The 26191-nt window shown below is 33.8% G+C and overlaps 1 protein-coding gene across 5 annotated transcripts; it reads left to right on the top strand.

Moving 5' to 3' along the window:
- The first annotated feature begins 251 nt into the window (after positions 1-251).
- Positions 252-18596, top strand: LOC142617464 (nifU-like protein 4, mitochondrial). 5 transcript variants are annotated; one of them, XM_075790344.1, is made up of 8 exons: positions 254-635; positions 736-897; positions 1388-1563; positions 5454-5557; positions 5655-5766; positions 11077-11211; positions 18052-18292; positions 18425-18596. In XM_075790344.1, exons 1-6 carry the CDS (start codon positions 374-376, stop codon positions 11143-11145), a joined length of 885 nt encoding a protein of 294 aa, XP_075646459.1. In that variant the 5' UTR covers positions 254-373; the 3' UTR covers positions 11146-11211; positions 18052-18292; positions 18425-18596. The 5 variants fall into 5 exon arrangements, with proteins under 5 accessions (XP_075646456.1, XP_075646459.1, XP_075646458.1 ...); XM_075790343.1 differs by having other exon boundaries at positions 18052-18274; XM_075790341.1 differs by lacking the exons at positions 18052-18292; positions 18425-18596 and adding an exon at positions 14443-14771 and having other exon boundaries at positions 252-635.
- Positions 18597-26191: the final 7595 nt, after the last annotated feature.

Raw genomic sequence — 26191 nt, forward strand, 5'->3', positions numbered from 1 at the left:
TTAAGTAGTAGGTTTTAACTTAGAACTAATAATAACTTATTACCTATAGTTTGTTGTGAAAGTGTTATAAAAATGTTATAGACGGAACTCTGTTTTTTCTAAAATAATAAAATTAAAAAATGTCTTCAGGGGGCCATTAAACGAACCCTATAATCTATACATAGGTGGGTCGGATCGAATCTGATAACCCAACCCATCATTTGAACGGATGAAAAGGGTCCCCGAATAGGCAATACACACACACATACACACACAAAGCCGAAACATAAAAAATAGAAAGCAAAGTTCGTTGGAAAAACTCGTTAGCTCAACCAACCGAGAGAGAAAAAGGGAGAGTCAGTTTGCGATTCGCAGAAAGAGAAAGAGAAAGAGAATGAGAAGAGAGATGAAAGGATTAGGAAGATTGATAAGGCGAGCCGTTTCCAATTCAAAACAATTCACTCAACATAATAATAATAATAATATCATCTCACCTTCAACAACAACAACCACCATTCCCCGCCGCCTCATTCACGCCTCTTCTTCCACGGCGTCGTATCATCATCATCCTTCCCCCAATTCAACAACAACGCTACTCAGATCTTCTCCCATTCCTTCTTCGCACTCTCCAACAAAATGGGCCGGCCCATTCTCAGGTCCCCTCAAAAAATTCAATTCAATCTCTCTCTCTCTCATAAGATATAAATATAAATTATTCTGATTTTTTTTTTTTTTTTGGTTTTCAATTTTGATTAGGGCAGAGGAGGAACATGTTTATACAAACGCAGTCGACGCCGAATCCATCGTCTCTGATGTTCTATCCGGGGAAGCCTGTTATGGATGTTGGCAGCTCCGATTTCCCCCATGCCCGTGCCGCCATGACTTCTCCCCTCGCTAAGGCCATTTTCGGAATTGATGGTGAGTTGTTGTTTTTCGTGTTTGTTTGATTGCATATGGTATTGTTCCGTTTTTTTAGTATGCGAAAACAATTGAGCATAATGGTGAAAGGAAGGATGGTGTAAACTTGTTTTGTTGGGATGAAAGATAGGAGTGGTCGAAGCAAAGCTTAATCGTCTTATTATGACATGATTCATAGAATTGGCCGGTATTGCGCGAATAAATTTTCAGTAGTAAAATTGTGATCAAATGGCATTGTCATTGTGCAGAAATATAATGATTTTCCAAAAAGGATGAAAACATTGTTATCTAGGGTTTTATTTTTATTTTTTATTATTTAAATTCTGAAATATAGCTGAAGTGGTAAAAACAGCAGAATGTTTCAAAATTTTGGACTGAAAATTGGATAGGGTCACTTGCTTATGAAAAATGGCTGTTTTGTTGTTTATAATGGTGTTTATTTGAGTGGGCTAGCAATTTGTAACACTATCTGTGTTTCCTTTTAATACAGGAATTACTCGGGTTTTCTTTGGTTCTGATTTTGTTACTGTGACGAAGTCAGAAGATGCTTCTTGGGATTTTCTAAAGCCTGAAATCTTTGCAGCAATCATGGATTTTTATTCTTCTGGGCAACCACTGTTTCTAGACTCGCAAACTGCCGCAGCCATGGACACTGCTATTCATGAGGTATAACTTTTAATTTTGAGGGTAGATTTAAGAAAACGTGTAGATTGATACTTTGCTCGCATACCATTAACTTTAATCTTAAATTCCATTTGAGCTATATAAGTTCGCATGTAATTATATTAGAATTTGGTTTAATAATAATTTTTTTTGATAAATAACGAAATATCATTAATCAAAAGCCCTAGGTAGACCGGGAGTGTACATAGAAAGGATTACATCAAGATCGAAAATTACAATGATCAAGCATAACAAAAAGATTAGAACAAGAAAAAGAAGAAAAAACAGAACACCAAGCAAACAAATAGTGGAGGGGGAGAGATTTAATCTCAAGAATTGACTGTTTCGTTCCCTCAAAGCATCTAGTGTTCCTCTCCTGCCAAAGGCACCATAACACACAATGTGGGACAACCCTCCACAAGTCTATATTGCGCTGTCTACTGAACGGGCCCTGCCAAGATGTAAATAAATTTGCAACACTTTGAGGCATAACCCATATCAAACCAAAAGATGGTTTACCGATTCCCTGCTTCTTTTACACATATAACACCAATCCATGACAGGGACACACTTATTCCATAATCTATCAAGGGTCAAAATCTTGCCTAAGTGGTAGTCCAAGAAAAGAAAGCAACTTTAGGAGGGATCTTTGAGCGCCACATAGGTTTCCAAGGAAAAAGATTGTTAGGGGTTAGGAAGAGGGATAAGTAGAATTCACTAACCTTAAAGCCTTTATTCTTTGTCGACTTCCATCAAAGTTTGTCATGCCCTTCACCAGAAGGTCATAGAGTGTGTAAGATTCCAAAAAATATCAAATTGTTCCATCTCCCAATCTTGGGGCTCTCTATAGAAGTGAAGATCCCAATGAAACCTTTGATTAGGAAAAGACATGACATCAACAAGATAAGAATCCTTGTTACAACTAAAGCTGTAGAGTTCTGGAAATGCCTCCTGAAGAGTACAACTCCCATACCACAACTGATGCCAGAGTTTAATTCTATTACCATTATCAACTTTGAAGACGATGGATTTAAAGAAAGCTGGCCAGCCTTGTCTCATAGTTCTCCAAAGACTAACACCATAAGTAGCTGTTACTTCTTTTGTACACCACCCACCCCAAATATTTCCATACTTGATCTCGATAACCTGCCGCCAAAGGTGGCTTGTCTCCATACCGTACCTCCATAGCCATTTACTTAGCAAAGCTTGGTTGAATTTTCTTAAATTCCGCACACCCAACCCACCAGACTGCAAAGGGCTACACACCTGAGCCCAATTGACCATATTGAATCTAGGGGATTCATCACCCCATAAAAACTCCCACTGGAGCTTCTCCATGCGATTTGCAATATCCATCGGGATAGGAAAGAGAGATAGGTAATAAGTAGGCAAGGTTGAGAGAGTTCTCTTAAGTAAAGTAACCTTACCACCTTTTGATAGATACAAACGCTTCCAACTTGCTTCGGATTTAGCCAGATTAATATGCGAACCTGACACAGCCTCAAACGAAGATAAGATCTCTCTCAATTCACCAATCTGACTAGGTAAAGCATCACAGAAAATTAAAGCATCATCCGCAAAAAAGAGTGAGACACCATTAAGGGGGCATGAGATCTGGGACCAACAGTGATTCTCGAGATGTGACCAGCGAGAACAGCCCCATCTAATAACTGGCTTAAAGCTTCCATAACAATTGCAAATAAAAAATGCAATGTTAAATGTTCCTCCCCCCCCCATGTGCACACGAGCATGGGAAGTAAGCTCTCCAATTTATCTTGGTCCTAACACATGCTTCATATACTAGGATTAAAGATTTGTGCTAAGGCAAGAATAGTTAAAAGATTGTGGGGGGACTTGATTTTATGCCCTAAGGTTTGAGGCACTTATTTCATGAAGGTCTGATGTTCTAAGACTTGCTTTTTTTCTAAACATTTTTTTGATAAGTGAAAACAAAATGTCAACAAAAAGGAGCACTTTATTACAAGATTAAGATCTAATGGCCTTTTCAAGTTTTTGTTTATTCTTCATTTTATTTAGAATCATTTCAGAATATAGTATACTTAAAGAGCAATGAGCCTGCTTTAATCTTCCCACCCGTGAGTTTATCCTGTATTCTGAAAGATGGCATCTGTTGTTAACTAACAACTGATATGTGAAAGGCTAATTTCAATCAAACCTAATGCATACAGCTAATGCTGCAATGTAAGCCCCAATTCTTGTTTTACTATCCCATAAATCAGTTACAGTCTTAGAGCTTATTTTGGCACTGATTGAAGGTCAAAGAAATGCACTGCAACAAGGATAAGTCTGTCCCTTAGATTGGTACTACATAGCTCTTATTAATTTATTTAGTTGGTTAGTCTTTTTTCTTGCATACTCTCCTTGAATGGAGTTTGATTTTGTCTCATTTTTCATGTTTTTCCCTTTTTGTTTTGCTTGATCATTGTAATTTTGGTTCTTGATTTTTGCTCCTAAAATACATTCCCAATGTGCTCGGGTTGGCTATGATTTTTAATAATATTTTACGTTACCTATTAAATTTTTTTTTATTGATTTGGTTGGTAATAAAGTGCATAAATTTATGCCCAGTGCTATAATCGCTCAAATTCTTTCTTTTTTGTAGTGGGTTTAAGAATCAGGGGGTGCATGTGTAACTTTATTTTTTAAAATTTTTATAGGTAGGTGTTTGTGTAAATTACCAATCAAAAAAAAAAAAACTTTTCTTTTTTGCCGTTTCCCATTCTTCCTACTACTCCTGAAGGAATCCTATGCTTTTGAAAAAAGGAAAATAGAAAAGATTAGAGTAGGTCTAAGAGGGCTTCAAAAGCAGAAGGATAGATATGATATTTTTCCCCATCATTTTAATTAGTAGTCACATTTGCTTGCTAAATGAATGGTACAGACCGTTGAATTTCTTTGTGGTCTTCTTGCTGTCTGTTATATACATATATATATATATATATATATATATATATATATATATTTTATGTGCCACTTTTTATATACCTCTGTTTCCGCCTCCTATTGGGGTAGCAAATAGAATGAAAAAAAATTCAGAGGGATTTCCTATGTGGTGGAAAGGGGAGTGAATTTAAATTTCAACTTGTTAATTGGAATTCTATTTGCCTACCCATTCAACTTGTAGGCTTAGGGGTCAGAAAGTTATTGATTTTCAATGAAGCCCTTCTAGGCAAATGGTTGTGGCCTTTTGTGGCTGAGAGGATGCTTTATGCCAGAGTGATAGAGATTACAGATGTGACCTCTTGGGGTGGATGGTGTACAGAAAGTGAAAGGGGTCCATATAGTGTTAGCTTATGGAAATTTATATGCCATCTCACCAAGGCTGCGTTAAATTTGAGAATCTTATCTGTTTTGAGGTGGGACATGGTACTAGAAATTGCTTTTGTATGATTGTTGTTGTGGGGAAGAGAGTTTCAAGAACAGATACCTGGAGCTATTCCAAATTGCAAGAAACAGAGGCAACAGTGGTGGACAATATGGAGATCACATGTGGTGTTATATTCAATTGAACCCTTCTTTATAGGAGCTATTAAGGATTGGGAGTTAGTCAATGGATTCTTTTTTTAGAGGAGCTGTATGCAGCTAAGGTGAAGCAAGGTTAGGAGGATAACATGGTGTCTAATTCTAATGCCACCTCAGTGATATTTTCAAATAATTTAAAACAAATCTGTTGCTGGAAAATAGAATGAATAACACAGGTCTAGAGAGAACCCGGGACTTCCCTGTTGGAAATTTGTATTTTGAAGGAAATTATTGTTATTTTTATTGATTGTACTCAATTGGTTTGATTCTATATATAAAAAAAAATGTACTCAATTAGTTTGATTATACATGAATCCATTGGATGTGAGTTTTTTTGCTCGTTGAAACAGGATGATTCTGAAACTGTAGCAATGATCAAAGAACTCCTGGAGACTCGTATCCGACCAGCAGTGCAAGATGATGGTGGGGACATTGAATATTGTGGATTTGATCTGTAGGTTTTCCTCCTTTATTTGGATATTATTTATATATGTTTTTATGTGGTCTTACCCAATAATATCAATTGAAGCTCATGGTTTTGATTTCTTCAGAGAAACTGGAATAGTTAAATTGAGAATGCAAGGAGCTTGTAGTGGCTGCCCTAGCTCTTCTGTCACACTCAAATCTGGCATTGAAAATATGCTGATGCATTATGTTCCTGAGGTAACGGGTGATAAATATTTTTTTGGAATTAAGTTTATACATATGTCATATGTCATTGTTGTTTGATGCCTCGGATCCTTCTGTGGCCATAGATGGTAATAGATAAGTGTTTTTTCTTTCTCCATAGAGCTTATACACCTGTTATTGATGTCAAACACCTTTGCATTCTTCTTTAGCCATAGATGGAAATAGATGTGGTTTTTCTTTGTCCAGGGAGAGAGTTGCATAATCCATAATATTGTTTGTGCAAAGCTGCACGTGCATGCATGCTGAATACTATTGCATACAAATAAAAAACACTGAAAGCTCAAACTAAAACTTGGGTCATCTACCCCTTCCAAACCAGTCGACAACAAAGCGTTAAACCAAAAATCTAGGCATAAAAAAAGAGAGAAACCAAAAAAAAGCTGTACTACTTATTGACTGAGTCTTCAACATGGTGACATAATGGAGGTGGGTTTTGTTTCCTTGTGCTTATTTTCTTCTAAGATTTTTTATACATTCCTTGTGAAACAATAAAATGCATTAGAAAATAAAACAAAGAAATGCCTATGCTCGATCATTAAGTTTTGTCCTCAGTTGATTTCTATCCCATACTTTTGTTGCTTTGTTGAAGGATTGTCACATAAGGTGCTGTTTTTGGGATTAGTCTGAGACTACTCTCACTTATACCTAAGCATACATCATTTTTGCTTTGGTTCCATCTTTTTCTTCTTTTTTTTGGCCAATAGAGACGGGTGATGTGTCATTTTGTGACAATTGGGATTAAATGGGTGACATTTTAAGGTCCATCTGGCACTTAACATGGGGATTACTAACAAAGATGTATGACATGGTCCTTTTGAAAACATAAGCAAATTTTAAGGGCCATAGTGAAAATAACCCCAAACATCAAGGGTCAAAAGTGTACTTATTTTTTTGGTTTTGCTATGGGATGGGGCATAGTTGGGGGTTTCAGAATTGGTGAGGGAAGGGACTTTGGGGTGGCTGGGCTTTGTTTGGCTATTGTGGAGGTTTGAGATTTCAGTGAGTTTGGCAGGTAATGGGTCTAAATAGATTTTGGGTTGTTGGTGATTTTTGTTGGAAAGTAGATTCTGGTTTGCTTGGATACCAAGTTGATGCTGGATATAATAAAAAATGGAATACAAAAAGGAGATAGAATAAGAATGTAGGAAAAACAATTAAATAAAAAATAAAGATAGGCCCTAGGAATCATCACTTAAGGTTTACTTGAAATTAGCACCAAGCAAGAAACCTAGGAACTGTCCCAATAATCGAGAAATGGTTTTGGTGTAGGATCTCTTGAAAGTGTTTTTGCTTTTCAATAATTTGTCTTCTATTCATTAGAGTCCTTTTAAATTGGCTTTTAGGAGTAAATCAATAAGAAAAACAATTCATAAAACAACACAATCCCACATAACCCTCAATCAGAATAAAATTACATTGTTGGAAATTCAAAATCTGAAATTCAAATTGGCACTAATTTTGGTGTCTGGAGATGTTGAATTGAAAAGGGAGCCACACGAAAGATTCAATTTTATGGAACTTTTGTTAAGAAAAAAAAATCTCATTTAAAAGAGCATGAAGGGAAGCTAATTATGTACAAGGAAGAATACAAGGGATACATAAAAAATCTCAAGAAAATGAAGATCTAGAAATTCAAGCATATTAGAAAATGAGAAATATTCATTGGCAGCTATGCAATCATATAAAGTTTTTAGTAGCACGAGATTTAAATCCAAGACCATTTTCTCACTGTCTTCTAAACCATAGCATTCATTCTCTCACTGTGTTAATTGGGAGTGTTCAATTAAATGTTGCCATGTTGAGAGGTTACAACTTTTCGGGAAATGGATGAAATGTATTCTGCTTTGTTTTCTACTTTCAGATTCTCAGTGTAAGTTAATTGTAGTTTGGGTGTTTTTTTGGTTCTCAAGGTTTGGTGGAATGGGATTATTATCACTATCGCTTTTCCTTTTCTCATCATTAAAATCCTTAGATGATTACCAAATCAATGACTTTTTAGAGATATCTCATTATTATCCATTGATGATACCATTTTATTTTGTGGGGACAGAGATCGAACATTTACAAGCTATTCAACTTGTTTTGGTTTGCATTGTTTCAATGCTGATTCTGGTTTGTGGGTGAATTTGAGGAAAATTGAGTTGGTGGCTATACGAGCGGTTGAAGTTGTATCTGATTTGGAAAATTTGTTCTGATGTAAGGTGAGAATGTGGAGAATTATTTAAAAGCTGGGAAAAAAAAATTATTTGTCAAGTTATATTGATAAGCAATCTGTCTAGTATCCCTACCTATTTCGTGTTTGTTTATCATGCCTAGCGTGGTGGCAAAGAAGTTGGGAAACCACAAAGGGATTTCCAATGGGTAGGTGATGGGAACAAATTTAAATATCATTTAGTTAATCACACATTAATTGGGTAAATGTTATGGATTTTTGGATTGGGATAAGACATCTTTGGACGTGGCTTATTGCTGTTGAATATGGTGAGGCTTTGTGTGCGTGGACATCAGAAGAGGTGAGAGGATCCTGTTTTGTGAGTGTGGAAGAGTATAAAGGGTGTGTGAGAGATTCTTTCTCTAGTATTATTGTTTTAAGAATTAAGATAGGGGATGGAAGTGAGGTGCAATTCTGGTAGTACATTTTTGTGTGGTGAAGTTACATGAGGGATAGATTTCTGAGGTTATTCATATTATTGGTGGATAAGGAGTGTTTGGTTAACTCATAGTTATCTCTTGGAGGAGTCCTACATTGGAATGTCACATTGTCCCAATCGTTGTACGTTGGGAGCTTGAGTCTGTTGACATTTTCATGGAGCTACTATTTTCTAATCTTCCTTCAAGGGTAGAGGATAGAAAGGGTTGGAGGCAATCTAAGAATAGTAACTTGAGTTATGGTATTTTATGAGGTCCTGTGGGACGTTAACAATTAGATTTATGTGGAAGAATATTTTAGATTTATGTGGAAGAATATTTTGGGCGTAAAGGTACCAAGAAAAATAGCGTTTTGGGATGGATTGCTACTTTGGGTGAAATATTGACAATTCATAATCCGAGGAAAGTGGAGAAATTATTGTGGATAGATGCTGTATGTCTAAGAATTGTGGTGAGTTAGTAGATCATCTTCTTTATGTTGCAATGTGGCTAATTAATTGTGGTCGTTAATCTTAACTTTGTTTGGAGTGCATTGAATGATGCCTCTGAAATGTGATAGATGTGTCTGCTTCATGGGGAGGGAGATTTGGTCATTGAAGGAAATGTTAGGTTTGGGGGGCAGTCCCTCTGTGTTATGTGGACAATTTGCCGCAAGTGGAATAACCACACCTTTAACAATACAGGGTTGAGTGGAAATCCGCTTAAAAGCATCTTTTTATAGCTATTTGCTTTAGAAAATTGCATTGTGATTTGTTCTTAGTTTCCACACTCACTCTTGTGAACTTTCAAGTCTAAATGGATGAGAGGGTGTATGATAATCATCCTATGTATTTGTTCTTCTTTGAATAATATACCTCTTAATTATTGAAGAAAAGTTTATAGCATTAATAGTGAAGAAAAAGATTTATTTTGTTATATGTATTACAATTATGGTCTGCTCATAGAAACTATGATGTAGTATCAGTTTGTGTACTTTTATCTAGATGAGTCGTTTGGGAGAAATTGACATTTGCTTAGCCCCTCATATTTTATTATTTTAAACTGAAGTTAGTGGATGCACAGATTCCTGATATAAAGGTAAAACAACGTTGGTCACTACATGTATGATATGTTCTAGCCCAGATCAGAATATCTATTTCTACTATTGGAAGCCTTTCAGAGAAAAAACACATTTTTAATTTTCATAGTTTCAAAGAGGTGTTACTGCGATTCTAATTTGATGTGTCAAGACCTCGCTGTGTGTCACAAGGTCAATTTTTCTTTTAAATTTTCTGTCTGTGATGGCACTAAGCCCCTCACTTAGTCTCAGCCAATACACTACACACACGCACACACTGCAGGAACACTTAGAACAGAATTATCAAGGGAATTCATACACACACACACACAGCACACACAGTATTTACAGGGCACCAACCCCAACTTTTATTACTCAATATCAAGTACAAAGGAAGCCAGGAGAATACACACGAAATTCTCTAAGGCAAAATACACACTCTGCTGTTGACAGCCCCAACAACCTAGGATAAATGCACAGAAATAACTGTCACGGCAATTACTGTCAAGTAACTGCCCCATGTTCAGGACTTGCTGCCACATGTAGTCTGATTTAGGACACCTTCAACTGATTCTGTCTTGGCCTGCTTTCCACGTTTCTAGCCCCTACACAGCAGGTTTGAACATCCAACAAGTTAGGAACTGCTTGATAACTACCGGTGATTGCACACTCTGCACATACCAGCCCATGTCTCAGCACATCATCATGGGGCTTCTGTCCATGCTCCAGCAGCCCACACATAATTGTTCCATCACGTTTTAGAAGCTTGGCTTTTGCTCAAGCCCTTCTCATTAGCATCACAGCCCACACAGCATGCCTATATGCAGCACATTAAGTAACTGTGATCAGCCCACTCATACAAGTCCATGCATTCTGCCAGCACCAACTAGCCCTGTGCCTTGCATAGCATAACATCATCATAGTAGCCCAGCACTACCTTGCACTCAAGTCACCAAGCCCACACACAAAGCAACCATCAGCCAGCCACCAATTCTATGCATTATCACATAGGGTTAGCACCACCTTTTGTTGCCCAACATCATCGAACCCATCTTTGCCCACCATGGCCCACCTCTGCCATGGCCTTGGGGCATCATGTGGAGCAAGGTGTCTTCACATGCTGCCTCTCATTATGCTTATAATTTTGAATCCAGCAGGGAGACCGGGCTTGTCCCCCTCAAAGAGCAATTAGGAGCTTCACTAGATAGGCATGAAGAGCCATTGGTGTCTTGAGAAAACATTGAGCCAAGTGACTGGCCTGATGTTGTCCAAGCACTCCAATTTCTCATGCCATCATCAGCAACTTGTAAAGCTCCTAACACTGTGTGTCCTCTTGTGCTCTTACCGGCTTGGTACTAAAGCTACCATCGTTAATCCTTTAGTTTCAAATTACATTTCAGTTTTCTTGGTGCTGTTTGCTTTATCAATTTTCATAGCTTATGTTTTTACTTGGTAAATTAAATTTAAAAAAAAAGTTATGGCCATGGACTAAACATATTTTGGTTGAACTAGCAGGTGTGATTTATATCTACTTTCCATTTCAGTTGTTTCCTAATGGAAATCCCCTGTATCTACAGGTCAAAGGTGTGGAACAAGAATTAGATGATGATGATGGGGATGCAGCATTAAGTGCCCAGCTGGAGTAGGTAATGTTACTGGTTTGTTCTTGCAAGGCCTAAATTATATAGTGAAGAGCTTGAAGAGGACTTCAGGTACATGCTCTTGTACAGAAGTAAATAAAATTGCTTTTTTTATTTTTAGGGTATTATATCTTGTGATATTTGCTATAAGCTAATTTGCAACTATATGTATGAAATTATGAAGTATGGTGTCAGTATTCTGTTTTGATTTACCTACTTGCTTGGTATGAAGCTTCAAAATTTTGGATATGCAACTGATCATTGTCTCATTCAGCAAAAAAAAAAAGAAAAAAAAAGATTATTGTTCATTACAAATTTTCTGGTTTGACTAGCGGTGATTTGATGGTTTAAGCTTTTTCATATAATATTTTGGTGCTAGAGGGATTGTTAAAAACTTTCCCTGCTTGACTGGTACATATGTTCTTGCACTGTCCTTTTATAAGATTCTAGTCCTTTATTTGTGTTGTTCATTCTCATTTACCCAATGCACTGAACACAATTTCCACCTGGTCTCCACGTCAACATCATTGCATTATTTTAACGTTTCCATTTTTCCTCCTTGGATTTTTTTTCATCAACCAGTTGACAACAGTGACCTATTTGACACACGAATAAAAGGTTAAGGACTAAAATGAAATGTTTGAAAGGATATAGACCATTTTTGAAAGATGAGGCAAAGGTTGAGGACCAAAAGTGTAATCAAACCTTCCAAATTATCTTGTAAGATTATCTAATGCTTGTGTGACCAATTATATTTGTTATTTAAACTCATGAGAATTGAGTCTTTAGTTGATTTTCCATTGATCATTCGAGAACCAATTAAAATGAACAAAATCTTAAATCTCATACATTTATGTCTATTGTACAGCTTTTTTTACCAATGAAATTATGCCTTCGTATTATATTGGTTAAAGTCTCATTTTAAACTCAGAAAGAGACAATTATGCACTTAAATTCCATGTCGACCTATTGTAATGTGGATTTTAACCTCGATCCACTTTTAGGACTTTCAAAAAAATGTGAAATTATCATTTTGCTCACAAAAATAATCTTTGATGGTTGCGAAATGTGGTCTCTCTATTTAGTTCTTTTACTTGAAACTAAAAGTCATTTTTAACAATATTGGCATTGAGAATGGATATTTGACGAAATGGAACAATGAAGAGTTTGGAAATGTGGAGACCATAAATAATAAGTTGTTAAATGATCTCAATGAGCTAAACGCCCTAGAGGAAAGTAAAAAAAACTAATAGTTATTGAGGTTTTAGAGAATGATTGGATCCAAGTAGAGCTAAAAAAGACCGCCCTTTTGCAGATTAGTTGGAGACAAAAGTTTAGGGTTTTATTGTTAAGTGGGACAGAAACACAGAATTCTTTCATCAAATAGCTAATTTATATAGAAGGAATAATTCCATTACCAAGCTTTTGGTAGATGGGGAGTTGACTACAGATTTGGCCATCATTTATTGTATTTTCCAGTTATATGAGCGTCTATACGTTGAGGATGGTGCTTGAAGCCTTGTTGGACGGACTAGAGTATTATCTGATAGCAGACAAGAATGCAGAATGGTTGGACAAACTGTTTGACAATGAAGAAGTTCTTGGGGTGATAACAGGTTTTTATGGAAATAAGGCACCGGAGTTGGATGGTCCTCTAGCTTTCTCTTAGACCTGTTCGAGTATGCTCAAAACTGATTTAATGGTGGTATTTCATAATTTTTATGCAACCTTCATTGCATAAAATTTTGAGAAAAGCCTTAATGCAACCTTCATTGCATAAAAATTTGAGAAAGTCTTAATGCAACTTTCATCGCTCGTATTCCTAAAATTAGATGTTGTGGATGTGAAGGATTTTCGGCCTATAAAGTCTAGTGGCTGGGGTTCACAAATTATTTCCAAAGTCTTAACTAATAGATTGCAGGTGGTGTTACACGAAATAATCTTAGTCTTAAAATGCTTTTGTAAAGTGAATATAGATTTTAGACTTTGTCCTCATTGTCAATAAGTGTCTAGACTAGACAGTAGATTGAAGACAGTAACTCAAGGCATGTTGGGAAAATTGGATGTGAAGAAAGCATATGATCATGTTAATTGGGATTTTCTTATTTATTTGTTTGTGATATGTGGATTATCGGAAAAATGAAGGAGGTGGATCTTGTATTGTATTTCCACAGTTGGTTTCTCTATTTTGATTAATAATAGCTTGTGTGGTTTCTTTGAGAGCTCAAGGGGATCCGTTATCGTCAATGCCCTTTGTAATTGTTATGAATGCCTTAAGCATAATGATAGATAAAGCAGTTAGTGGTGGATTTATATCAGGATTCACAGTGGGTACCTCTGCGAACAATATGTTGATGGTATCTCATCTTTTTTACTGATTCGTTGATTTTCTGTGAAGCCAACCTTGATCAGATTATACACGTTATCCTATGTTTATGTGGTTCAAGGCTGTTTTTGGATTGAAGGTGAACTTGAGTAAGTCAGAGCTTGTCCTAGTTGGGGATGTTCCTAATTTGGAGGAGTTGGTGGATTATGTTGGTTGTAAACCCGTGACATTACCAATGAAACACGTAGGTCTTCCTTTGGTGGTAAATTCAAATAGAAGATGATCTAGAATCCAATTCTTGAAAGATGGAGAGAACATTAGCGAGATGTAAGCGGGCTTTATTTATCTGAGGTAGAGTTACATTAATTAGAAATACTCTCTCAAACTTGCCAACTTACTTTATATTTAATTTTCCTATTTCAGTTGATGTGGCTAATTGTATTGAAAAGTTACAAAGAGAGTTTTTATGGAGTAGTTTAGGTGAGGAGTCCCAGTTCCATTTTGGTAAAATGGACTAAGATTTGTGCACCTCTTTAGAGCGGGGGCTTGGCCATTGGGAATTTGAGACTATTTAACCAAGCTTTATTAGGAAAATGGTTATGGAGATTTGATTTTGAGAGAGAGTTGCTTTGTACGAGGGTGATAGAACGTATGGGAGTGCCCACAGGGGGGGGGGGGGGGGGGGTTGTGCACGACCAATGCGGTGCTGTGTTCTTATGGTGTTGTCTTTGGAAATCTATAAGACGCGGGTGGGCTGTAATCCCCATACCTTGTTCAACTCTCCTTAAACCACAACTATCATGTACAACACATTAGTCAAGAGACATATAAGCATGTACTTCAATTCACACACAAATTAATTTCTTACCGGGTATAGATAATTTTAAGGAGCTTGTTCTAACCAACGGTGCGGTTTATTTTATTTTATTTTATTTTTTATAGTAGTAAACAATTTTCATAACAAACTTCATATATAGCAGGCCAAGGTTCAAAGTGGAATTCACATTTTGTTTCGCACTCTTCTTTGCAAATTCTTGAAGCCTCGAGGGTCGGATAGATTTTACCAGGAATAGTGGAAAAGGTGTTAGCAATAGGCAAAGTGTGCTTAGCTTGTACTAGACTAAGTATAAGCATAATTCATGTCATTGTAATCAAATCAAGATATTTCATATTATTAGCCATAGCTCTCTTGCCCCTCTTGATTTTTTTTTTTGGGGTGGATAACATGGAAGCTAAATATAAAGAGCTTGAACCCTATATAATGAGTGTTCAGATAATTATAAATCAAATATAGTTTGAATGTCAATTCATCTTGCAAATAAATTTTTATTTAATCAACAATTTTGATTTAGAAAAAGAGCCATTTGAAAGTGGTAGACTTTTGGGAAACCTTGTAGCCAAACGAAATTTGGTTAAGTAGTTTTGGCTCATGAATTTCATTTTGTATTATTTACTAGCTTGTGACTCCAATGGCAAAAGAAGAGGGTCAAGAGTGGGAAGATAATTTTAAATAAAAATATAATTTGAATATCAATTTATCCTGCAAATATTATTTTATTCAATAAAAAATTGTGCTTTTGAAAAGGAGACATTTTAAAATGTTATCTTTTGGGAAACCTTGAAACCAAACGAAAATGAAATTTGGTTAAATCATGCTTTTTAAAGGACGAGTGGTCATGAATTTTATTTTGTATTTATTTACTAGTGTGCGACTCCAAGTTCAATGGAAGGGGGTTGAGAGGGGACAAATAATTTAAAATTTAAAATATATTTCAAAGGCCAATTAATATTGCGAATATATTTTTTAAATTATAATATTGAATTAAAAAATAGAGCCATTTCAAAATGGTGAATTTTGGGAAATCCGTAACTAAACGAAATTTGGTTAAGTCATTTGTAATTGGTTAGAGGTCATTAATTCTGTTTTGTAATTATTAATACTAGGTGTTTAAACATAAACAAAAATATTAGTGGATAAGTGTTTGATTATGATATGAATTAAATTAAAATCTTTGATTATTATATGAATTAAATTAAACACATTTTAATGTAAAAGGGCTCACTGATGTTTGAATTTGGTTAAATAATATTTAAAATGCTTAAATTTAGGTTAACTTAATTCAACTCAGCTTATTCAACCTGACTCATGGTAAGATAAATGTATGAGTTTGGAATGAATTGAAGTTTTTATTTACTTTTATATATTTTAAATATAATTGATTGGGAATAATGGTTCGTTTGGATTGAGGGGGAAGGAGGTAGAGTAGGGTTGACCAAAAATTAAGTTAATTTATTGCCAACTCTACTCTACTCCTCTTCCCTCTCTCTCAATTCAAACGGGCCCTTGGGGAGTTGCCTGCCATCATCCCCCTCCCTCGGCAGCTGCCACCCTTCTCTTCCCTCGTGATGATTGATGAATACTGTAAAAGTATAAGGTCTTCTATTCTTTAATTTTTAAAAATTTGATAGGAGAGAAGGTAAGTGAGGATTTTACAGGGAGTCTTATAGAATCAAATACTATTAAAAGTTATTAAAGTCAAAATTAAATAATTTAACCCCCAATTTTTTGACATATTTACCTCCTATTAATAATTTTCGCTTTGTTTATTGCACTGTAATAAAATATCAGTAAAATATTTTTAGGTGTTTGGTGTGACATGTAAAATTTTTCTAACACAAAGTACAAACCACCAAAACTAGCGGCAACGGCTTCAATGACCAGACCAATGACCTAACCATCCAATAGGAAAGGGGAGAGAGTTAGCATGTGTTTTTCTAAAATATTTTCCCAATTTTTTTTGGTTAAACGTTTTACAACATTTTACAAAAGATTTTTTAATCAATTGAAAACTTAAGATTTCAGCTTACAATGAAACAAATAATACCATAAAATGCTGAAAATGTTTTTCCGTAAAATATTTTACAGCAAAACAAATAGAGCATAAAAGCATGACGGTATTACATATTAGCGATATCGCTCAGTACTTTAGTTCTATTCTTGTTGTCTTTGCAAATTGAAATTCCGCATTTATTCTATAGCAATTAATCTCTCCTCCCCTGATGTAACATTTGGAATAAAATAATAAAAATAATAATCAACAATGCTTTAGCAATAGTCTTGCTGCTGATGCAATTCTCCATCTTGCCAACTACTTTAGACATAATCAGCTCAAATAGTGTAGTAGATTACGAGTTATGTAAGGGCCTACTTTTACACCAACTTGTTGGTGCTTTATCAATCATACTTATTATGTATGGGTCCCTAGCAAAATTTATCCACAAAAGTGTCCATAATTTCTCAGCAGCCTAGCCTTTTTGGTCTCACTCTCACGCGAGTGTTGACTTGCAGTTAGTGATTTTAAAATGGATGATTGTAACGATTTATGGTTTTCTTACTACTGTCGATCAAAGTTCTTAAATGACTCCATAATTGCTTACACAACAGAAAAATTGTTTAGGAACTTGGCTTTTCTCTCCCAGCATCTCTACTAAGAAGTCGTAAAAAGTTGGGTGGAAAAAGCACAACATCCAATTTGGGTCTCCATCAAATATCATGCTTGCTCCATCACTACTCACTAGCTTGGGTTTTAGCATGGCAAGATTAATGTATAGAATAGCTATTGTCGTTTATTAGTTTCTTTAGGTGATATAAGTGTTTATTAGATTTTGAACAAAGGAATGGAGGCCACAAATAAAAAGGAAACCTTTAAAAGTGATATCTTCATATATAAAAAGCCAAAATTGAGAGAGTTATATTTTAAAACCTTAAATTCCTTTTGGTTATCTATACTCTATATCTATCTATAATCATCAATAATATATAAAAGTAGAGACATTATATAAGAGTGCACAAATTCCTGCCATGTGACGCTCTAATATTTCATTTAGCCTTTTTAACTTCTTTTTGTTAAGGTTTTATTTTTTTATTTTTTTTTTACTGTTATCCAAAAGATCACATTTACTTTTTTTACTATTTCCTAAAAGATGGGTTGTAGTTCAAACTTAAATTAAAATTGGACCAAACCTTTTGAAAAGCCTAAGCCCATTTATTACCTTACATATTATAGCCCAAATGTGACCCTTCCACATTAATTTCTTCCCACATTCTCCAAAATATGGGTTGGCATCTTAAATTAGGGCACACACACTTTGAAAGAGTCTCTTTATCATCTTTCTAATAAAACTTTTATTATTAAGTGCCACAACAATTTGTTCTTTCATCTTCCTATCTTTTACTATATCTCAACTGTTGCGCAAACTTATCTCTTCTATCCTTTTAACGTTTTACTATTTTTGTCTCTTCTCTTTCCCATGTGTTGATTGTTCACTGGCTCAAAATGATACCCAACATTTTCTACCTACAACAAACCAGGCCAAATGTTGTTTGCTCTCAATATTCTTTTATAATTCTTTATTGAGTGACAACTATTTGTTTGAAGTGCTATCAAATTTGTATCAATCTTGCTTTTATAAACTTCACGACACTACATCTTTTTTTTTTGCTGGATAATACATTTTTGCAGTTTGATTAAACCATACTATTACAAATTCTTATGAATCGGTCCATTTCCTTAATACTATTGCAGATATAGCAGGTTATTCATGTTTACCATTGAAGCAGCCTATATGTCAAGTATAGATCTTCAATGCACGAGACCCACCAAGAGTTGTATACATCACGAGAATCAGTTGATAAATGTTATGCTCTTCACTTTCTCATTATATTAAAAAAACAATTTATGGAGCTTCTTTGAGAACCTCGAGGACTCTGTAGGGGAGGCTTTTCAGGCGCTAGCCCTCACATGTCAGGTTTTGTTCGACCTATATGTACACCCGCATCACCTTTATTTCATGTTTATTTTCATAGAAAGTAGTATCTCAAAAAAATTTCTTGAAAATTTTACTGCCAAAATTAAATGGATTCTGATTTTTGTTTTGTTTTTTTGGTGGTCTTTTAAGGTTGTGAATGATCCCAGGTAGATAGGATTGACACAAAAGATTAACCTCAAGCCGAGATATGATTATCGATGGCCGCTCAATGTAAAAATCAAAAAACAATGTTTGGGTTTATTTTTTTTATTATTATTTTTTATAAATGCTATAATTAGGTTCTTATAATAGTTTTATTTTTAATTTACCATTTCAGGCCACGAACTGAGAACACAAATATTGCTTTTAGTTTGTTATGCATAATCATTATACTCACCTCACAGAATCGAAAATCAAAGCCATAATTTAAACCAACACAAAGTCTGAATTGTAGAGGTAGGACTGAAGCTATCAAATTGTAAAGATTAGAATTGATAGAACTTATCACATTTGGTCCTAATGTTATAATTTGTTTGTAATTTAAACTCTTCTCTATACAAATAAATTCAGGTTCAGATTTTATTTTATTTTCAAATTTTTATGACCATGGACCAACAAAATCAGTGATGCAGTGCTTGCACTAGAGTTAGGCCTCAGATGTGGCAAAAAGATTTAGTGTAAATAATTAAATATAGCAGGTGAGGAAGAAGAATAGACAGCTTCATTTAACAAAGTTGTACCTTGACTTTTGGTATGGATGATGGTGATTTCATTCGGATTTTTAGTCATATTATATACCTATGGGCACTTGCGCCCATAGGTATATAATATGATATTTCATTATTTTATGAATTTATTTTGTAATTGTATGCCAAAACAAAACAAAAATTTTTTTTCTCTATTTTTTAAATGAAATATGTTATCCATAGAGAATCAACCTAAGATGTTATAATTAAATTTACCTCGATAAATCATTTTATCGTGATATAATTTTTGCACAAAAATGGATTATTTCTACACCATCTTCTTTTATATGGTGGAATTTATTAAATTAAATAAATAAATGATTTATGTGATAGAAACAATAATTCCCTCAATGACAGACAATAGTGACATGTGTCATTTTGAAAATTCATAAAACAATGATACAGATAAAGTAGGAAAGATAACGTGGCAGATAATTATTGGTCAATTTTTTTTTTGCCATGTGTCAACAATAAATTCCACCATTATAATAAATATCCACTACAAGCTCTTTTAAATACTTCAGCACTACCATCGCACACCCTTGTGCTATGGTTACTCTAGAAGTATAAGTGTTTGTGGAGTGTGGGGGAAGGGCCGGGGTTCAAGTCTTCAGGAGGGAGCTTCACACACATATACACTTAGATTATGCTATTGTAGAATTTCTATCTTGTATAAAAAAAAAAAAAAAAACTTTAGCAATAAATTTTTTTCCATTTTTTTTTCTTAAAGTTTTTTTTTTGGGGTAACCTAATAGGTATGTTTTCATTTTTTTTAGAATAACCTAAAAGACATTAAAATGTGCTGAATATATATGTGTAATATAGTACCATAATAAATTACATATGCTATTATAATTGTTAGGGACATATTTGATGTAATTGGTTAATTTTTTGACAAAATGCATTTTACTTATAATTGGGTAGATCTAGGATGGTTTAAGGCTTCAAGAAATATGCTGTTAAAGTCAAGTGTTAAAGTCATGCAAATCTGTCCAATAAACAAGCGAAGAAGTTCTGTTCATTAAAACTCGACAGATGTCTCGACAGAAGCTTATCTATCGAGGATTAATGTTGAAGCTCGACAGAAGCTCAACAGAAGCTGTATCTATTGAGAATTACGAAATCAGAATTTCCAGATCTGATTACATGCATATCCTTGAGTATTTGTATAGGGTTTGTTTTCTCACAATCCTAGGCATATATAAGGATTATTTTAAGAGCCCTAAAAAAGGTCTTTTGGAATCCAGATACGCATATTGTGACTGGAGACAAAAATTGCTCTAGTTCATCTTTTTCTTTGTAGAAGTTTTTGCGTCTTTGCGCCAAAGATTTTGTGACCAAAGAGCTTCTGCGTCCTAGAAATTGTTCTAGTTTATCTTTCTGAATTATGCATACAATTTAATCTATAAATTTCTGCAACACATCCATTGAATTTTTATATATATATTTTTATCCATTATAATAAGTACTACTATCGTACACTTGATTTTAACTTTCCACTCAATTTATATTTTGCATATACATATATATATATATATATATTATATTTGTTCTATTTCAACATAATTCATTTAAACTTTTTATTTAATTGTGTAAATATTAAAAAATTGCTATAAATAAAATTTCGTGTGTGTATGAGAATATAAATGAAAGTTGTATATATTTTAAAAGACTTAACAAATCTTATCTTTAATTGATTATCTTTTGAATTATTACATATTATATTTTATGAGGCGACAATAGTGAAACCAGTTAATTTCTTCCAATAAATGCTTTTGATAGTCCAAAAAAAAAAAAAATGAAAGTATAAAATCGAATGTTTTTGGTAGTTCAAGTAAAAAAAAAAAGAAGAATACAATAAAGCTAGAAATATGTAATTAAGTTTAAAACGGGAAATATGAGAATGCATACAATGATGACACATGGTCATTTCTCAAAGTGTATGAGAATACACGTGATAAAATCCTTAAAATCTAATTTTATTTTAGAAATATAACTAGGAAAAAAATTGTTAGGTTCTAAAGTTTAGAAAAATTGGTAAACTGTGGGCACAAATTTGTCTAGGTATAGGTCTTAGAGTCTATAGAGTTTTTTAGACAATGCTCAAGGTGTTACAAGTCAGAACATAAGAACATACAAGCTGCAGAAAGAAGAATTCGAATTCAGTGAAATCCGACCGATCAAAAATTAGATCCGATGATTAGAAATTGCACACATGAAATTTTTGTAGAATTCTATTTCAGCCAAAACTCTGCTTAAACGTTTTGGGTTTCAAGTGAAACACTTCTAGTATATAAAGGAAAACCCTAACTATGTTTCAGAGCTTTTTGAGAGACTTTGGAGGTGCTCTTGTGAGATCTAAAAGGTATTGTGTCTTTCTCTTTCAAAGTCACTATCGAAAATCATTATCATATTAGATCCGGTAGATCTAAAGTTGCTGCAACAAGATCAACAATAGCTGGTGTTTTAAACCTTCAAGGGCGGTCTTGGAGTCATAAACTAGAGAGTTTGTGTTGCTAAACCTTTGAGTGGAATCTCAAAGTCACAAGCAAGGAGACTTGTGTTGGTCTAAATCCAAGAAGAGAAGGAGTCTGTGGATTCATAACTTGTACGTGGTCGTGTCAGTAAGTTACTACTAGAGGTAACAATAGATTTAGGGTTAAATCTGATTGTAATAACTTCAATTTTCTTATAGTGGATTTGGTTTACCTTTAGGATAGTTAGGTTAAATTATCTCCAGGTTTTTACCTTGAAATGGTTCGTTTCATTGGTTTGCCTGGGTCATTATATCATGGTGTTTTTTATTTTCCGCTACTTTGCATGATATGATATATTTGTGTTTAACTTAGATCTGAATAATTAATCTAAGTAATCACTTGGTTAATATATTAGGTTAAACAATCTGGTTTAAGGGGTCTAAACATAACAAACAAGTGGGATCAGAGTGGGTTAGCTCTTGTTTTTAGGTTTTTATACCTAGAGTTGATCTTTGATTCTTGCTATCATGGATAATTTTAAGTGTCTGCTCATATTTGTGATGATTTGAATAAAAAGGACACTATTGTTTCTATTGATCTTGTTGTTGCCTATGAAACTCTCTGTAGAGAATTAACTAAATCTATGAAAATTGCTAAGAAATTCAAGGAAGAGTTAAAATTGGCTAATCTTGAAAAAGAGGAATTGATTGTGAAATTAAATGAATCTTATAAAAAGAATGAATTTTTGAGAAATCAATTTTCATCTCAAGATGAAAAGATAAAAATTTTGGAACAAAAATTAGCTGAGTCTAAAGCTAAACTTGAAAATTTGTTTAATACCAAACTTGCTGTTGATAATAGATCTGTATCTATTTCTGTTCTTATTAAGCCTAATAACAAAGTTTATGTTCCTCCTTTCAAAAGGAATCATAAAGAAAATGCTTATTTTGCTAGGTTAGATAAGATTAAAAGTTTTGATGTAGACGCTAAAGTTTCTGAATTTAAGTCTAAACCTATTATTAGAGAGCATAAGAAATCTGTTTTTGTGCCTACTTGTCACCTTTGTGGTATTGTTGGTCATATTAGACCAAATTGTTCTTTGCTGAGGCAAAAACTAAAATCTGAGACTAAATTTGTTGTTAGAATTATTGATGTTCCTAAATTTGTTCCTGTGTGTCACTTTTGTGGTGTGTCTGGTCACATTCGTCCTAACTGTCATAAATTGAAATTTAAGTATGCTGTGTTTTAGTTTAGGATATGTGATGATTTTTATCTTGCCATAAGTCTTGATAAATTGTTTCATATGCTTTTGAAAAATTTAAGCTTGTTGGCTTGTGAAAGGAAATTGCAAGATTTCAGTCTCCCTTAGAAGAAGTTTGTAATCCCTCAAATACACTGTTTCTCATGATTTTTCACCTACAAAGCCAAAGATGCGTGCTATATGGGTGAGAAAAGACTTGCTAAGGTGAGTATTGTTTATTTGTCCTTATTATAATTCTTTCAATTATTTGTGGACTTTTATTTCTTTTTTAGGTTGTTTTGATTATTTAAAAAAAAAATCCAAAAACATTGAAAAAATCCAAAAAGACATAAATATTTTATTGTGTCTAGTTTTATTTTTCATGAGGATTACATCAATTTTAATATATCTCTCTTGATTTAGAACATGCTTGATATTGTGGAGAAACCTAGAAAGTGTGTATTGCATAACTAAGTGCATGACTATTTTGAGATAAATACAATTTTGTATAAGTATATACTAGTCTGTACATGTACTCATGGGTTGATTAAAAAATTGATGTTTCTTGTTTGTGTACCCTTTATAGCTTAGTTGAGCACTATTATGCATTGTTGTTGCATTTTGTTCTTTTAGCATAATGTGTGTTTTTTGTTTTAGTCAAAATTTTTTTTTTTGAAAATTAAAAAAAAAAGATTTTTATTTTTGTATTACATATTACTAAGTGTGTAATTGAGGTTGGCCTATAAAACTTACATTTTATGACTGTGTACCTTGTTTAGCTTTGATGAGCCTTATTTTTCAGCACTTTGGTAGTTTGTGCTATGTAGTGCTTATATTGTGTGAGTTGTTTATGGTTTTTAATCATATGCTCTTGATTTTGAAGTCACATTCTTTTCATTGTAAGGATTAAAAAATCCTAGGAGAAATGCATAAATAACCATTTCACTATTGTTACTCGCCAATCATGAATACCTGTGTGCAAATCATAAAAGCTGTGCTCGGTAAGGTGTAGCACTTGTATAGCAAAATTCTTAAGGTGTTATTGTACATTAGTTAAAGGAAGCAAAAAGTAAAATGAAAAACAAATAAAAGTATGCTTCAAAAGAGAAATAAAATAAAAATTAAGAAAAAAAAAATTTGCATGGTTGCAAGTGTGTTTTCTAGGAAATGTGGGAGTTATATAATGTAACTCTTTAGAGGATAGTCACTTTCATACTTATGTGATCAATAATGTAGAAAGTGTGTTTATTCTCTGTTTACATATCATCTTGTGAGTATCTCATACACTTACTAGTTGCACACACTACAAGCAAAACTTTGTTAAACTTTGTACATGTGATTGTGTGTTAAGTTTTGTGGCCATCCTAAATTTAACTTCTTGATGTGTTTAATGCATTTTGGGGAGTAAGGAAAGAAAAGATTGAGGAAATTTGATAAAGTTTGAATTTTTCTTTGAAAAGTTTGGTTTTGAAAATCATTTGAAGTCATGAACATACATGTCATATTATAAAAACTGTTTTTCAAATGATTCTGCATAAATTTTTTCCAAGTTTTTCAAAATTTCTGATTCTTTAGGATTCGATTGATCGAACTTGTTTTTCGATCGATCGAAAAGGAAAAAGAAAATTCCAGTTTTAATCTGAAACTCTCGGGTTGCCTCAATTCCTCACTCGATTTCTTTAGATCAGTTGAATATGTTTTTAAGTGTTTTTCGATTCCTGGCTCGATTCCTTTCGACCAATCGAAACTGGAAAGTTTTTGGTTTTTAGTTTCTTGATCAATCTGTCTTTTCTTGCATCATTTTTGTTAGGATTCACATGCATTATATTGTTTTCTTTATCCATCTTGCATTTTTGTAGTCATATCTCTCATTGTTTTCAATCACAACACGCATGCACTTTTCTAAATTGGGTACTCAACTTGATCTAAAAATTGATTGATTAATTTTTGAGTTCTGTACATTTTAGTAAATGCTATTTTTCTTGATGTGTGAACTGTTGAAAATTGGAAATATTTTTTTTGATAGTTATGATGGATTATAAATGTGCAAGTATTTTCTTTACTATTGAGATTTGTTTATAGGTCACATAGTGTCAAGTTTGCATACATTGAAAGAGAGAATATTTGTGTTCATGTGTATACTCAGCTTAAATTTTTTTAAGTCAGGTTTGTGTCTTTTTAGTTTTCCCCAAAACTATTTCCCCAAAACTTGTTTTGTTTTTCCTATTTTTATAGGGGGAGAAAGCTGATTTTTTTTCTCTATTTTCTCTTATCCTAATTTGGAAAAATGTTTTTAACTATTTTTATTTAGGGGGAGATGAAAGTGTTTTTTTGAAAGGGGGAGAAAATAAAAGTTTTTATTTTTTATTTTTTTTACGTATCTAACTTAGGGGGAGAGTTAGTTTACATGTTTTTTATTTGCTTATGGTTTCATATTTGTTGTTATTTATTGTTTATCTGTCTTTATTTCCACACATGCGGTGATGTGCTCTTTTGAGTGTTTTAGGAAAGATAGGTACATTCTGATCAAGACCTTCTGCCTCTTCTTGAAACTTCTAGGTTAGGAGTCTTAGATTGGGATTCGTGATGTAATTGGACATTTTATTGTAATTGTGTTGTTCTTGTATTTAAGCATTTAATATTGGATGTAAGTTTTGTCACGGATTGCCAAAGGGGGAGATTGTTAGGTTCTAAAGTATAGAACAATTGGCAAACCGTGAGCACAAACTTGTCTAGGTATAGATCTTAGAATCTATGGAGTTTATTAGACAATGCTCAAGGTGTTACAAGTCAGAATACAAGAACATACAAGTCGCAGAAAGAAGAATTTGAATTTAGTGAAATCCGACCGAAAAAAAAAATCGCAGACATGAAATTTCTGCAGAATTCTATTTCAACCCAAACTCTGCTTAAATGTTTTGGGTTTCAAGTGAAACACTTCTAGTATATAGAGGAAAACCCTAACTATGTTTTCAGAGCTTTTTGAGAGACTTTGGAGGTGCTCTTGTGAGATCTAAAAGTTATTGTACCTTCCTCTTTCAAAGTCACTACCAGAAATCATTCTCATATCATTAGATTTGGTAGATCTGAAGTTGCTGCAACAAGATCAACAATAGCTGATGATTTAAACCTTCAAGGGTGGTCTTGGTGGTCTCAAAGTCACAAGCAAGGCGGCTTGTGTTGGTGTAAATCCAAGAAAAGAAGGAGTCTGTGGATTCAGATCTTGCACGTGGTCGTGTCAGTAAGTTACTATTGGAGGTAGCAATAGATTTAGGGTTAAATCTGATTGTAAAAACTTCAATTATCTTATAGTGGATTTGGTTTACCTTGAGGATAGCTAGGTTAAATCCTCTCCAGGTTTTTACCTTGAAACGGTTCGTTTTATTGGTTTTCCTGGGTAATCATATCGTGATGTTATTTATTTTCTGTGCTTTTCATGATATGATATATTTGT

The sequence above is a fragment of the Castanea sativa genome, chromosome 11 (genome assembly GCF_040712315.1).
Source record: "Castanea sativa cultivar Marrone di Chiusa Pesio chromosome 11, ASM4071231v1".
Lineage (NCBI taxonomy): Eukaryota > Viridiplantae > Streptophyta > Magnoliopsida > Fagales > Fagaceae > Castanea > Castanea sativa.